The following is a 17,664-nucleotide window of genomic DNA, read 5'->3' as shown; positions in this document are numbered from 1 at the left end:
ATTTCAGCATTTGAGGATAAGTTGGCTAACCCACATTTATAATACAGTATAAAGTTGATTGATCTTGTGGCATAAATTACAGCATTTCAGCAGGCTTCTGTATAGTTTTCAAAATTATTTTGAAAATAATGTGTTCAGCATGTTATTTAGCCTATCTGTCCCTGGAAATCCTGAGATCACCAAAAAGTAACTGTACGTATTTTCCTAAACCCATACGTTTGTAATGTCGTACAGTAAAGTTCCTGACATTATCCATACCATAGAGTCTTGGTGAACACAGAATACATTCTATTTCCACTAATAACTATTAAAATAGGAATTTCCAGGGATCCTGTGAAGTTATTTTCCAGTATGTCCTGTTCTAATTTCACCCGCTTGTCAAAGACTCTTAATTGGCTTGTGTCAATAGTGGACCTCAAGTACATGGCTATAATGCAACAAAAGTTTGGGTGCTAATTTAATCTAATGTATTATTGAACTATTATTATTGGCCATGTCTGCTTATTATTATTAGGCCTATTTAGTACTATTAGTATAAGTGATAACTGTGAGAGACATAAGAGGTTTACTCACATAATGCTGAGGTCTTTCCATGGGGTCCTCTCTACTGAAACACAGTAACACATGCATCCTACTTGTAGACGCAAAATGGCGGCCTGATTGAAATTTATGGAAGCTGTCTCAATAACATGTTTCATATTCCTCACATTTCAAGCCACACCACGCCAGCAGTGAGACAACGCACATACATGCACGCCCGCGTAAAAATACACACATTGTATACATTCACAGACAGACAGATGGATGACCAGACAGACACACACTCGCACATAGCCTTCCTCAAAGAAATGCATTTTACAAAGACAATACGTAGCTAGAGACATTGCGTGCATGCACATACACAAATGCATCCATGATCATATGGGCCTACCCACAGTCAGGCAGGCACACAAACACTATATGCAAAACAATCTCTCTCTCTCTCTCTCACTCTCTCACACACACACACACACACACACACACACACACACACACACACAAACACACACGCACACACACACGCACGCACACACACACGCACACACAAACGCACGCACGCACACACACAAACGCACGCACGCACGCACACACACACACACACACACACACGCACACACACACACACACACACACACACACAAAACTCATTTGGCTTATTTCCATAATTTTTACAATTCTCTCAATATGGAAGCCATGCATGTAAAATAATTCCGCTATTAGGCTATATAGCTTCTAATCAAATGGACAAAGGGGATCGTAGGCAGAGAACAGAGCCCACATTGCACTGTGAACACAGGGCTATCTGCCATCTATAGTTTAGTGGATCATATGTCCAGAGTGACATGAGCATAAACAGAGAGCTGCCTTACTGTGCTTAGTTAAACAGGGTAAGTGAAAGGCCCAAATTCACACTGTAAAAACTGGGACCCTGCGTGTTTCGTATGGCAGTCCTCGGCCGTGGCTGTCAGCCCTTATCTTTATTAGCTTTCGCAAATGTCTGAGTGAGTTTACGCTGGGTGCAGCGTCTCTCCTTTCATCCCTAAGAGTGTGCACTCACTTTGTTTACACGCGTGAGATTAGGGCGGTGGGGGCGGCGGGCCGGGGGCGTTGGAGATAGTGTATAATGTACAGTCAGGGAGGAACAACTGTGTGATTTTTAAAGGCCGAGGAACAGGCAAAAACAGGGGAGGCGGGAGAGTGGGTGTGAACGGAGCTGAGGCGACGGTTGTGCGTGTGTATGGGCACCGGCTGGATGGTTGTGGTGTTTGTCCCGGTGCAGGGGCGGGGGGACGAGGGGGCGCCAGAAGGAATTGGCCCAGACTGGCTAGTGGAAGAGACAATGTTTAAGTTTGTTATTTAAGCTTGGAGGATCGTCGTGATGCAGGGAAAGTAAATATTTAATCCAAGTATTCCTGAGGACAAATGAAGCCGGACCTTGGAATTTAAGTCAGGCTTTTGTGAAAGGTCATCTTGAGTGATTAGGTGACCCAGCTTCATGTTATTTATATGCTAACATGTGAGGATTTCACTCACTTCATTAGGACATCTGAATGATACACTGTTGTCTATCAGAGCAATACAAATAGTAACACATAGCTCACTAAGCCATATGACCCAGCTGAGCTGACGGGGTCTGTTTTTCACTCTGATAGTTAAATGAACAGTTAGTTAGTATTTTAATATGTAAAAGTGATTCTGAAAAATATAAGATTAGACAATCTCACTTTTTCCAGATTAAAATGATTTTCAAACTTGTAGTCAAGGTCACTAGAATGCATTAATTTGGTCCTTTCATATGTGGGTCAAGCTAAAATAAAAGAAATTAAATAAAATCACTCAATGGCATATCTGTGAATCAACAATCCAGACAGCCACCTTGAAGTGACTTCATCTTCAAATTCCAAATCAGATAAATAGTGGCTTGTGCCTGAAATCCAAATCTTGCTTTCAAATGTTAAAAAGAAACCCATATGCTCTTGTCATTTCACTATACAGAATAAGATGAGCACCTAGAGCTCAGATAGTTTTTATTCACTTCATTTGATTCTATTTCTTGTCCAGAAACAAACACTTTTTTAATATAACTAGACATTCAGAGAAAACAGTAGCATGACTATTATACTATGTGAGCCTTATTATTCTGCTCTTTGATCAAGCACAAGAGACTATTAGACTAACTAACCTTTGTCTTGAACTAAAACTGGTATTCATTCATTTCTGAAGCACATATCTGCAGCATGTTAGTTGTTGATAGTTTATCACTCCAATGCTGATCCTGCAACTATATAAACTACATGTTTGATAATCCATTTCAAAGGGTACTTTTATCATGAATTGAATCGTGAGATTACGTTTAATATCAACATTTTAAATGTACAATGTAACTTACAACGTGCAAGATCAGAGGAAGACACGTGAATCCTAGCAAACAAATGACAGGGCAGATAGTAATTTAAGTAAAGAAAATAAATCAACACAAATCTACAAATCTACACAGTTACTAGGATACCAGGTAAAAATACAAAATAAACATTCGATACGATAGCTGCGTTATCTAAACAACGTAACATACTTATTTGCGTACAAGCAAACAGCTATGTCTAACTATACATAATGTACATGACATGTATGTTAAAGACAAAAGCAACATATATTTGCATAGTATAACTAGCATAAAAATGCAACGAGAAGTTATACAAGGAATGCAGAGTGCTAGGGGGTGAGGTGGGTAGAGCCTGAAGATGTGAGTTTTCAGACTACGGCGGGGAAAATGGGGAGTGAGTCTGCAGTCTGTCTGAGGGGAGGAGGTCATTCCTCAGCTTGGGAACCAAGAGGGAGAAGAGCCTAGGACGTGTAGAGCGTTGGCCAGTGTGTCGTCCTGTGTTAGCATTTGGTGTTTAGACAAAGATTGAGTATTTACCAAAACACAGGATGTGATGTCATTGTTCTATGTGCTACTAAATGGTGAGCTCCACATAGTTTATAGTAGTTGGGTTGTAAAGTTGGTCAATCCTTTCTACCAGCACAGCAAAACGTTATTGTATTGAATGGCATATTCCGTTCAAATTCTGTATACAGGCTACAGCCAGTTCAATACCATGCTTCTATGTTGTTGTTTTATCCTGTAATACTCCACCACACACGCCTACCTTAAGACTTGTCATTGCAATGCTATTACCATGGACATATAACTCATATATTGGTAATATTGCACTCACTAGAATGTATTTTCTTTTCTTATTCAATAATATTTCTGTCTCAAATTTCTAAATGTTTCTTCTTTTGCTTTGTCTTAACATATCGAGCAATAAGTCCTTGCATATGGCAATGTTCTTAGCCATTATTTGAGTGTAAATAATGCTCAATATGAGAGGAGACTGCAATCTTTATCTCAACAAGTGTCATGTGGGAATGTTGAAGTATGCAGGCCAGGGCAGTGTATGCAGATATTTTCGCAGCAGCGTCTACACTGGCCAAAAGAGAGGAGAACACCCCAAACGCTGTGTAATACTGGAACTATTAAGTAGGTGTGCCAGCCAAAACACACACTACGCAAAATGATGAATGGGTGTCTGTACACTTCCATTCATCTTTTTTTCCCAGGCCAAACAATCAGAATAACATCTGCAATAACATTGTAGGGTGATAAGTAAGTAGGTCGGAGTGGCTTATTGTGAGTATCAATCAGCCAAGCAATGAGGGCCGCTACAGTATCTCCTTTACAGTGGGTTAGAACCCAGGGAGACGGATTGCTGATCACCACACCTACACTACCATGCTGCCTGGGATCAATCCCAGAAGCTTGTGATTCAACCTTTTTTTTAAAGATATTTTTTGGGACTTTTTCTGCCTTTATTGATAGGTTGACGGGAAATGGGAAGAGATGGGGTGTGACACGCAGCAAAGGTCGTCGGGATCGGGACTCAAACCGGCGACACGCTTTCAGGCCAGATTACCAGCCTAGGTGCCTGGACTACTACCCTGTGGCCCAGGCCAGCATGCGACTCAACCTTGACGGTCATTTTATCGACGTGAACTAAATATGTTTTTATTTAATAGGTCTTTGAACTTTGTGTAATCCTACAGAGATGCTCCAAGAGAAGGCATCGGCTGTGCCCGATGACAGTGCCACCAGAGCCCAGCCTGGGGGTGTCTCAGAAGCCGCCGCTGACCCCCCACACCTGGGCCTGCCTACAACTCCCAGCATCTCCAGTGGCAACGAGACCGACCAGGTAGCTAAAGTTTACAGTGTGATCATTCGGGCGTTTCTTGATATCAGATATTTATCCTCTTCTGTTTACCTTTACTGTGATTTAAGCTGTAGCATCTACTAATTATATATGTATTAGTTTGACCAAGAATAAAAAGTTTAAACATAATGTGAAGGAAAGAAAAAACAACAGCTAGCATTGTCTGACTATTCCTTCCATCCATCTTTCCGGATAAAGCTTTCTTTGTCGTTACTCCTCCCACAGTTTTGGTGGCATGCACTTGGGCCATATGTCAAATCGACTGGCTTCATCGGGACACGTCTGGGTGCATTTTGCTAAGAGATACATTATATGGTTTAAAGGGATATTCCACTTTCAAAAAACTTTTTGTCATTGTATGGTCTAATCAGGCTTGTATGAACACCCTGAACAGTTTTTAGTTTTCTTCATTCAATATTTATATATTTGATGTAAATGTTTTCTGGCCCGACACGCCCAGGGCCTCTCCCCACACACACCCATTGTAACTTCAAACTCCATTTTAACCATGATAGATTCATTAAAAACACCCATTATTTTTTCTGGTGACTCATACTACCCTCCTAATACGTGAGCAGGCCGTGTTTTTTCAATAACGTTTTTCATGTATTTTTAATAATTCTTTGGGAAAATGGAAAAAACTAAATACAATAAAAATATATAAAAAATTAATGAAAACTGTTATGGAAAAAACACGGCCTGCTCACGTATTAGGAGGGTAGTATGAGTTACCAGAACAAATAATGGGTGTTTTTAATGAATCTATCATGGTTAAAATGGAGTTTGAAGTTACAATGGGTGTGTGTGGGGAGAGGGCCTGGGCGTGTCGGGCCAGATAACTTTTACATCAAATATCTAAATACTGAATGAAGAAAACTAAAAACTGTTCAGGGTGTTCCAGTGACGTCATTACGTGCGCGTCCCGCGTGAAATACGCGTTCATGTCGCCCAGAGACGCATTCACGTCATGTTTCTGGGGTCCCTGGGACGCGCCTCCATTATTAATCCATAATTTACCGCATCGCGGTAAAAGAAAAACATTAGCGATTAGCGAATTAGCGAATTAGCGAAAGGCCGCGATGTTCTGCTAAGTAGACTTCCCAAGCAATATGGAGACGTTTAAATTTTTGAAATCCCTTCATAATTGACTACGCAATGATCAAATCAAACCGTGGTGTCTGTCTTTGCTTCCTATTAAACCTGCGGAGAGGAGAGGAGCCAACTGTCTGTCTAACAGCACGTACAAGTTTATTTCCGTTCCAACAGAGTAGGTTCCAACGGAGTAGGCCTACTCCATAGCTACAGGTAGTGAATGTTCTTGTAATCATTATAAATATAATGTCCTTAAATCCTTATGCATTGATAAAAAGCTGCCGTTTGTCATAAGCTGAAAGTGAAAGTGATTCTGTGCAACGGTGGCTGCCCCTCGGCCCCCTCCTCCTTCCCCGCACACACAACTTTTGGTGTGTCTTAGGGTGCTTTTTTTTGCCTTGATGAAACATAAGCAAGGCAGCGACATACGGTACTTTCTTCCTTGACAACAATGAGAGGCAGACAATACCATTACTGACATTTTGCTGAATATAAAAACGTTTTATATTGCTAATAGCAAAGTAAAAAGGAATCTTTTGGAAACTTAATGGGTCTGTAACTCGGTGAACAAATGGAACCAAATGGACCTGTTCCATTTGTACTCTAGTTTTTTAACATTTAATATAAATTGGGGTCCCAGTGATATAAATATAATTAAATGGGTGTCTGTAGCCTAGTGTATTTAGAAATCCTAGTTCTAAGTTCAAACATTAGCCAAATTGTAAAATAAATATAAGAAATAGGCAAACATTTTGAAAATAGCCGATCTACAAGCTCAGTCTTTAGACGGCCTTAATAACCTATTGTGGTGTGTAAAATAGCCTATAGAAAAAAGTTAATAATAATAATAATAATGGTAATAATAAGGGTAGTAAGGGTAATAATAATAATACATAAAAAAGTATCGAAAACGGTATCGAAAAAGGTATCGTATCGATTTCCAGGTATCGAAAAAGGTATCGTATCGATTCAGAGGTGAACGATACCCATCTCCGTGGCGTTGAATTTTTTGGGACCCATAAAATATCCCTGGGACTCATCCGAAAAACCCTTCTGGGGTCCCGGGACTCATTACATTAAAAACCTATTAACATCACTGGTGTTCATACAAGCCTGATTAGACCATACAATGACAAAAAGTTTTTTGAAAGTGGAATATCCCTTTAATTTATATTTATACATTTATTTGTGAATTCATTTTCTCCATTGACTTTAATTAAAAATGTAACTTCTCCCAAATATGGAGATGACTCACATCATGAATGGTAAATGGTGCATTTATATAGCGCCTTTATCCAAGGCGCTTTACAGAGATTGTGCATTACATTCAACCATTCACACGCACATTCATACACCGATGGTGGAGGAAACCATGCAAGGCACCAATCTGCACACCTGGAACAACTAGGGGTTCAGAGCCTTGTTCAACTCAAGGACTCTTCGACACTAATTCTGGGGGAGCTCGGGATCGAACTGGGAATCCTTCGGGAACCCTCCGTGTTCTAAGACAGCAACTATACCCCTGAGTCAATGACGCCCCTCATAAATGTCTGACATCATAGACCACATGAGACCGACATACATATGTCCATATATGGGCATTCCAAGATATGGGCTTAATATTGATAACATCAGGGATCTCCATTTATGGGCATAAAAGGGACAAGGACTGACCCAGATATCTCCATATATGGCTATTCATTTATTAGTGATAAACTTTCCCCATTGACTTGAATGGAGAAAATTCAAGACGGAATTCATTTAGAAGTGTGACTCCCGTCACAGCAACCACATTTGCAATTTCCAATTGCACCTTTCTAGTTTTTAGTTGTTGACTTGAACTTTTTAAGTTATTTTAACCCATTATGAGGAATATTAAGTCTCAGCTAAAGGAATGTTGACGTTGAGGTACGGTATTTGAAATATCCTCAGAAATAGCTGTTTGAAATAGCTGCTTAAGAATATCTGACTTCTGGCCAGAGTGCATGATTACATTTACTTGAACCAATGCTTTCAAATGCTTTCAAGTCCATTTTATTTGTAAAGCACATTTCATATTGTAAACTCGATGTGCCTCATATTCAAAATCAACAACTAATAATGCACAAACAAATGTACAAAGTACATCCACCCACCCACTCACAAGAATCAATTCTAAACCTCACCCACCCACAACACTCAAGGAGTCTTTTCAAGTTGTTTTAAAAATAAAAACGTCATTATACTGTACACGAGGAAGAGAATCAGAAGTTATCTCCATTCAAAAAAATCACTTTAGAATCAATCAAAAGCAGCCCACATAGGGGGGGGGGGGATAGTGGGAATATTGACTTTACCGTTTTTAAGTTATCCCTGTGGGGAGATTCATCCTCTGAATTGGACCCATCTGAACTATTAGGAGTAGTGTACAGCAACTGAGCAGCACCCAGGGACCATCTCCTCTTCTGAGGCACCTTGCTTATGGGCACTGGCAGGGATATGTGTCCCATATGCATTTCTTTGGGTCTTTCATCCTTGTTTGTTATTCATGTAGGCTACTGTATATACTGAAGCTGTTTCCTTGGTCTCTTGGAGACTATACTGTGTTTTTAACTAACTAAACATCAGAATCTAAACATAAGTAAACACACATAAGATACAAACTAAATAACCAATTTAATCCATATAGAATAATTTAGTTTTACGGTTTATTTATGGTTACGGTATTGCTAAGTTATGTTAATACTAAACTTTTGTAAGTTCTATGGGATGGTGTGTTTGGAGCATTTTGGAGAGATTTGATTTGTGTGGAGGTTAACATACATTCCTCACCTTCTTTTTCCAGAATATTGAGAACATCAAGGTGATTCTTCATGAGCGAGAACTGTGGAAGAAGTTCCATGAAGCTGGAACAGAGATGATCATTACTAAAGCAGGCAGGTGAGTACAACGTATTAACACTACACAGTAACTATTCCAACACAGGGATACTATTAGAAATACAACACAGTAACACTAGTAGCACTACAACAAGGTAACACTAGTACAACAACATAACACTAGTACTAATACAACAAGGTAATATCAGGTAATAACATATTTTTGATTAATTGAATACGTACTGTTGGAGGACCACAATGGAAACGAGTCCCCAGGACTTCTTTTGTCTTATCTTTTAGGCCAAGCATTTAACTGATTATATATTTTTTACTAATAAAGTATAAAGTAAGAGTAAAATATTATAAGTAAATATTATAATTATTATTAATAATACATATTATATTGATACAATGTATTTCAAACCTTGATTCGCACACACACACACGCGTGCGCACGCACACGCATGCACGCGCGCGCGCGCACGCACGCACGCACACACACACACACACACACACACACACACACACACACACACACACACACACACACACACACACACACACACACACACACACACACACACACACACACACACACACACACACACACACACATGTTTTTGGAAACTAAAAGACATGTCCCTTATTGAACTGATGAGGGACACGACTTGTTCCTTATTTTGGGGATGCAATCAATGACACTTTCAAACAGCTCATATACTATATTCTATACAACAGGTTGTAACCACATAACCCTCTAGACGTAGTAAACTGGACTCGAGTTGTCTCTGTACTTTGGACAGCTTTTTTCTGTCTACACCAAATATCTTCACCAAAAGGATCGAATCTGCTACTTTTGGCTAAGCTATGTTCGCCCCAACATGGATGCTGGGGTTCATAAAAACGTATACATACTGTACAGTAAGATTTTAACTTTTTCTGTCAGTCCCTTATTTTTCTTAATAATAAGGGAAGCCTGTGGCGTCTAAAATTCCGGTTGGTTGGAAACCCTGGTCACAATAACCTCTTTAGCATAGTTTGCCAGCATATTAGCAGCCAATGCTAGTCATATAGCAATATCAAATGTGTGATTGTGCTGTGGATTTCCAAGGTCATTGTAGAATATGTTAGTCCCATTATTACGGTTGTAACTCACAACTCATTAGTACATTTAACACCTAATTTAACACCATCTATTTCTTCGGCTATTGTTAATAGTAATAGGCCTAATAGTAAATGTTAATTGGAATGTAACATGGGAGGCTACAAAAGTCTTTGCACACGTTTGGGGATTTTTATTTTGTATAATGTTGTTTGAGGTCATTTAGTGTTTAGCCTTTAAGGTAGGCTACAGTTTGAACAGATTATTGTGATTAATCGTGTTTAACTATATGAAATAATTTGATACATTTGTTGTATTGTTTGACAGTATATATATATATATATATATATATATATATAGTATACACAGTATATGTACACACACACACACACACACACACACACACACACACACACACACACACACACACACACACACACACACACACACACACACACACAAAGACATGCTCCAGCTTAGTCAAAATCATTTTGAAAACGGGAGATATGATATAATTATTATTCGATTACTAGTCAACGTCGTACTGCTGCACAACTACAATCTCTGTGGAAAATTACAGGAAAAGTTATATAAAAATTAGGGATTCAACACACGATGTGTGTGTCATAGCTCAGCAGGAACATGTGCTTAGACAGCTAATAGTAACACAGGGCAGTTAGAACCTCTGCTCTCAGAAAAAGACATGAAGTTCCTGTACCCACGAATACATAATTGAAAACACAAATGACTGCTCCGTTCGTTGAGATTTAATGCGACCCGAGGATTAGATAGGGAGGCCTCTGGACATTAACCAGAGAATGAGTAGGCTGTTTCAAACCCACCTCCGCCTCCCATTCCTCACGGGGCTTCTTTTTTTTTGCCTCCAGTAAAGAGAGAAAAATTTAAAGGTCACCACATTTTTTCTTTAATGCCGCATCAGCGTGAGAGATGGGCTTTCCCTTGTCCAGCTGATTAAGTGGTCTCTGAATCCTCAAAGCTCTTTGAAGGACCGAGCATGCAGGGCTTTAGCTACAGTACGCAGCTGCCCTGGAAAACCTGACCAAGCAGACCTACCGTACCCGTCAAGCCTGCAGCGAGACCCTGTTTATGTTTGGTTTAGGTCACAGAGAAACTCTGTACTATTGTTCTGGATTGCCAACTCTATAAATGAACTCGCAACATAATGACATTGAGACCAGAGCAGGGACGTGCTGGGCCCCTGATTCAGCCCGGGAAAAAGTTGTAGAGGCCCTCATTGCGCGCTATAGAGAGATCTCTCTCTATAGCGCTGCTGCTACTCAAAGATTTGCCATTTCAGATCATGACAAGTGACAAGCCAGTGGGCCAATTACATGAATTAGGCCTATATTTAGTTGTTGTCGGGTGGAAACCTTGTATGTCCAAAACCGTTTTTGTATTTATCATTTAAAAAATGATTTAAACTAGTGAAAACAGCCGATCTACAAGCACACAACGCCTCGCGGTGCGAGGCGTTGTGTGCTTGTAGATCTGCTGTTTTCACTACTTTTGTGCAAACAGTTTAATTTTTACTTTTGTGCAAACAGTTACATTTTTTCCTAATGGCCCAGCCTGGACCGGCCCGAGAATGAACCGGCCGTTCGGGAGTTGTCCCGCTTTTCCCAATGGCCAGCACGTCCCTGCATTGAGACCAGAGTGAATTATTCATTGAGGGTATGAATAGTGTATGGAGATACTCACCATGTTCTCATAGCAGAGTGACAGGGCAAGCTTGAAACCTCCTTAAGTACACTCTGTTAAATCAAATAAGCAATGTGAAGTACAAGTGTTGCATTATGGAAATATATACAGACTGTATGTACATAATAATATTATGTCACAAATCATATTATGATTGATACAATAAATACATGGACATTCTCTCTTTGCCATGACCATTAACTATTCTATCTGTAATTATGGCTTGAAACTAGGTTTCAAATTTTGTGGGGTTACATTTCCACTTCTACACAAGCAGTGGTACTTGTGTTGCATAGGTTAACCACAGAGCTGACAAGCAGAGGTGGAAACGTGGATTTAGGTTTCTGTTTGGTACATCAGTGAAGGGCTCATCATATTGCAGTGATTAATACATTAACCCTAGCGTCCCTATTCTGGGGATGTCTTAATACGCACACTTTGGTCAAAAATACGCAAAATATTGCAGATTTACAAGCACCGAATGTGTCATGTTGTGACACGTTGTGAGCTTTTAGATGAGCAAGTTTCAGCAAAATTAGATTTTATGTAGAGAGAAAAAAAAAGGAGCTGGCCTAGATTAGAACCCCTGGGGGGCTACGGTCAACAAAGTATAGAGGGTAGTATAAATCGTTAAAGTGTTAGTTCACCTATTTTTGACATGAAGCTGTGTGAAATACTTGCCATTAAAACAATGGTTAAAAATGTATTAATTGATTACCAGAGTCCATGGTCAGAGTTCTGGTCAGTTTCTAAAGAATATTAAGTAGTTCCAATGGGGTGGGGGAAATTTGGCGTGGCCCAATCATTGAAAATAGATTAATCCACAAAACTAGCGTCATTTGTATTGTTGGCCTATTTCTACCATATAGAGCAAGGTTTCATTCTGATCAGCTGACTGCAAAGTACCTTGTTTTGGGGAAATACGTTGCAGCGGCATAGTGATACTGGACACAAAAAATAGTACCATGTGACAGAGAGGTCAAAGTTGAACGAAAGTTGGTCTATTTTGGCTGCCACATCACCGTAACTACTTTATATTCATCTAAAACTGACCAGAACTCTGACCACGGGACTCTGGTAATGAATTGATACATTTGTAACCACTGTTTTAATGGCAAGTATTTCACACAGCTTTATGTCAAAACTAGGTGAAAGGCTTTTGCTACAAGGCTTAAGTGTCCAAATATCTCCACACTGTGACACTGGCTCAGCAGAAGCAGCAGAATTCGACACAAACTGGTCTGGATCGGTGATCCGTTGCTGTTGAATAAGACTGCAGATAAGGAACACTGTCAAGAGCACTGAACTAAAACAGTAAAATGCCATGTTTGGGCATGCCAGAAGCTGACCAGATAGTGGTCTCTGGTTTGATTCCAGCTGGTCACTCTCAAGTCAAGCTACTATTTATTTTGGTTTACAGAGCCCAGCTACAAAACCCTTTGTGCTTCAATTATGATCTAATTTGATTGTTCTGGATCAGGAGCAGAGGGAGGGGTCTGTCCAGGGTGTCCCAGGTGAGGAAAGATCCCAAGTTCCCAACCATTAATCAAAAACGATTTTTCTGGCTACTCAAAGTGTAAGAAATCAACTGGCTAGAGTACTGTTCTGGGAGGTCCCAAATTAGATGACCCCCCAGAAAGGGCTGGGGGTCTGTCCTCCCAATCCTAACCTAACCACATCAAAACCATACCTAAACGTAACCATATTAACTGTGCCGATCCTTAACGAAAATTGATAATCTATCATAACCAAAATCCTGTTTCCCTAGTGAGAATTCAATCAATAATCCGTTGATTGCGAACAACTGCTACTACACCACAGACAAATAATGGTATGGCATACAATGTCAGTAAGTTAGCTTAGATGTAAGCTATAGCTATTTGACGATCGCACCAATCAAATGGCGTTGATCTCGGAATGTTTTCAACAACTAAAAGTCTCAACACCCAGTGGGCAGCACCAGACACAGAAAGGCCACAGTTGGTAGGAAGTGGAACCCAGGACCTTCTTGAACCATTGAGCCACTGTGCCACGTTATAGGGTTAAGTGGTTTAGTGCCAAGAGCTATAAGGAGAAAAACTAGAAAGATGCAATACTGGGAAATTGCAAGTGTGGTTGCCCTGACACGAGTCACAAGAAATCCACTGGGAAATTGATTCCGTCTCACCATTTGTCCCTTTTATGCCCATACCTGTATATGGAGATCCCTGATGTCATCAATATTAAGCCCATATTTCGGAATGCCCATATGTGGACATACTGTGTCAATCTCATGAGCTCTGTGACATCAGACATCTATGATGTCAGTCATCTCCAAATTTGGTCAGAAAACTGATTCAGTCCCGATGTCCCGATGAAGCCGGTCAATTTGACATAATGGCCCAAATGCGTGCCACCAAAACTGTGGGAGTAGTGCGGCAAAAAACGTTTATCCGGAAAGATGAAAAGAAAGAAAGAAAATCAGACAAGCGTAGTATAATTATATATAATCATTAATGATGAATTACCATGGCTTTGTGCAGTAGGTGATCTTGTATATTTTAGATTCTACATCCTCAGGTGTGATTAAGGCCAGTGCAAAGCTTGACAACACCTGACAGACAGAGCTGAGACTATTGCAAGTTTCATGAACTTGTCCATTTAGTGTGGATTATTAACTTGACATGGGTTGTGGGTCTGAAACATGTATTTGCCCTTAGTGGTACATCTCCCTTGAAAAGGAGGGAGGATCTTTAATCTCAAAAGTGATTGCTGGGTTTAATACAGGGGCAACCTAGAGGTGTACATCTCCGACCTTGACCTTTTACCAAGTTAGATATCTTATATAGGGTGCGTTCGGAAATGCACACCGGGTGTGTGCTCAGTGTAGTGAGTGCAGTGGGCGTGACGTTGTAGAGTGCGTTCAGTGTGGCTTGTTTACGAACGACCAGTCAAGAGGCAGCAGTGCGCTTTTTCACTCTGAACTCTGAAGGTAAACTTTCTGGAAAGCAGCAGTTGCTAACGTAACGTTGATATTGAAAGGAGATGTAATTCATAACATTGGCCTACCTGCTGTTAATTTACTTGTCGATGTGTGTGAAACTATCAAGCCCAAACGACCAATTAAGCTTCAAATGCTGCATTTTGCGGTCATTTCCTCCATTGCTCACAGCTGAGAAGCGCTCGAGACATGGCCATGAAAACCAACCAATCTGACGCACCACACAGTCAAACCCTAACTTTTGAGTAGGGTCGGTGATTGTGTGCACTCAGCACATCGGTGCGCAGCGTACTGGATTTCCGAACGACAACGCACCAAGTGCACCGAATAAACGAATGACAACATGGCACACCAGTGCGTTGAGTGCGCATTTCCGAACGCACCCATAGTTGAGGGCACGGTGGCACAGTCAGTAGTGCTGTAGCCTCACAGCTAGAAAGTCCTGGGTTCGATTCCCGCCGGGGGACGCTGTGGGCTCGGGGCGTGTTCTCTCCTCCGCGTCATCAGTGCCCACACCTAGGTGGAGTTGTCGAAAGGGCCTTTCTGTGAGGAGTTTGCATGTTCTCCCCGTATCCCCTAGGGTAGGTATCCTCACAAAAAACATGCAGTAATCCCGGTCTCTATACTGCCAGCCCGGGCGCCTGATGGAGGGGAAAGGAACTGATTTGAATAACGTGTTCCTTCCACGCGCTACGTCCAAACGGGGAAACTCCCCCCTGTCAGGTGAAAAGAACCAACTTGGACTCCTCATGCATAGCAGGAAGCATGAGGTCAGTCCGTTGCTCTCCCCCAGTTGGCAGAGGGAGTGTAGCGCCCAGGATTACATTAGACAATTGACACCGGGTGAAAAATGGGTTACAAAATCGTGGGATAAAAATTAAGAAAAAAAAATCGAATATAGTTTAATGGTCTGATTGTGATTTGACGGTGATTGTGCCGTTACGGTGGCAGACATACATACTGTACAAATGCCTTACAGCTCAGCTAATTGAAACAGATAGCCTAAGAGACAGCTGCAGACAGAGGCATAAAGCCTGAGGAAGAGCATAAATCATGGTCCTAGCATTTGACCGGCAAGTCAAGCCTCTGAGCGTGTCTCCAGACGGATGCTCGTCCAGTCAACTGAACACCTAGCCGAACCAGGAAGACTTGTTATTGTGAGTGTCACAGTCCAGGCTGTAATCCTCTCTCTGCAGAGCGCCCAGCGTTTGCCTCTTCTCTCACTCTCCCTCTCTGTACACAGCCCGTCAGGGCAGCGCTGGAGGGGTGATAAGAGGAGTCCCGCGCCCGCAATCGTCAGCGCCTCGCGGGGTCGTAGTGCTCCATCATCCCCCCGTCGCTCCTTTTGATCTCCCCTCAGCACTGCAGATTCCCAGAGAGGGAATGGATCTCTGAAGAGCCAAAGCGTGCGGGACTGTTAAGAGAAACAGCTGGCTGGGCACAGAAACGCACACACACCCTGACAGTGATATCATACACACACTCCCCCAACCTCCATTTCTCATGCTTTCCCCTAACTCACACAAACACGTCTGAGTCATGCTCACATGCCCACCAGTGCATGTCTGCGCACGCGCGCGCGCGCGCGCACACACACACACACACACACACACACACACACACACACACACACACACACACACACACACACACACACACACACGCACACACACACACACACACACACACACACACACACACACACACACACACACACACACACACACACACACACAATCTCATGGTGAATTCATTGATACAGTTTTTCACATATTTTACACATCAAATGCATGTAGACTAAATGTTACAACACCTAACCAAATGATTAACTGCAACCAAACTAATAGAGCCTAAACATAACCCAAAAACCAATTAACCAAAATACAGTATATCACTTACTCTAACTTATAATATACTGCCTAATCATAACTCAAGTAACAATGCCTAATCTTAACCAAATAGCCAACCCAAGTTATAGTGCCTAACCTTAACCAAACCAACACTGCCTAACCATAATGAAACTAAAAATCACACCGTGTGAACTGAGCGGTGGTCGTGGAGGCTACGCAACAGCACTACTGTATGTATGTGTGTGTGTGTGTGTTAATCTCAGAAGATAAAGACAATACATCTACTGTAGCATCATCTTCCACATCATAGGTCACTAGGTCTGCAACATTGTTGTAGGACTTAAAATCGGTTCACACTGCCACTGGTCAAACAAGATCAAACTTAAGCATTCTATTATATACAGTATGTAGTGCAATATGCTGTACAATATACAGGTATCCCAGGGGTCTTCAACAGGGGATCCGGGACCCCTAGGGGGTCCTCAGAGATCTTTGTTTGATAGGATTTATTTTTTACATTAACCGCTTGAATCCTTGCATTCATATTCTATGGAGAACTTTAGGCAAAAATTGCAGATCTACAAGCTCATTAGAGGGATAAAGCATTAAACCCAGTGTGAAGTAGGGCATTAACGACTTGTGATTTTTGCAAGTTGACTCGACTCAGTAAAAAGTTGAGTTGAAGTCGCATTAAATAATAATAATCTAATTCCTATATAATGTTGGATCCAACAGGATAAAGTTGGTGGCTACTGTTATGACCTCTGACTGCAGTCACTGCAGTGTCTGTCCAGCCTGTCAATGTGAGAGAGTGGAGAGTACATGCACAGCTGACATTTTATTATTATTATTATTATTTTTGCCAGCACTGCTTAAACACACAGGGAGCCCTGTTGAAGCGCTAAAGAAACTTTAGACATCAGCAGTTTGTGCGACTTTTCTTTACCGCATTAAAAAAGCAATCCATGTTAAAGGGATTTTTCACTTTCAAAAAAACATTTGGTAATTTTATCGTCTAATCAGGCTTTTATGAACACCCTGAACAGATTTTAATTTGCTTGATTCAATATTTATATATTTTATGTAAATGTTATCAGGCCCTCTAGGCCCAGGGCCTCTCCCCATACACACCCATTGTAACTTCAAACTCCATTTTAACCATGATAGATTTAACACCCATTCTTTTTTTGGTGACTCATAATACCCTCCTAATACGTGAGCAGGCTGTGTTTTTTCAATAACGTTTTTCATTTATTTGTAATAATTCTTTGGG

At 41.0% G+C, this 17,664-nt stretch overlaps 1 protein-coding gene across 1 annotated transcript in view; it reads left to right on the top strand.

The window, feature by feature from the left end:
- Nucleotides 1-4,628: 4,628 nt before the first annotated feature.
- Nucleotides 4,629-17,664, top strand: part of tbx4 (T-box transcription factor 4) — a gene marked incomplete at both ends in the record, with an annotated part of 30,204 nt that continues 17,168 nt past the window's right edge. The window contains 2 exons of the mRNA XM_080731876.1: nucleotides 4,629-4,772; nucleotides 8,707-8,801. Of these exons, the coding sequence (XP_080588002.1) occupies nucleotides 4,629-4,772; nucleotides 8,707-8,801 (239 nt within the window). The remainder of the gene's footprint in view (nucleotides 4,773-8,706; nucleotides 8,802-17,664) is intronic.

This window comes from Nannobrachium achirus, assembly GCF_963921795.1.
Source record: "Nannobrachium achirus genome assembly, chromosome: 8".
Classification (NCBI taxonomy): Eukaryota; Metazoa; Chordata; class Actinopteri; order Myctophiformes; family Myctophidae; genus Nannobrachium; species Nannobrachium achirus.
Note: the sequence above shows the minus strand (reverse complement) of the source record. Positions and strands in the feature narration are given on the sequence as shown.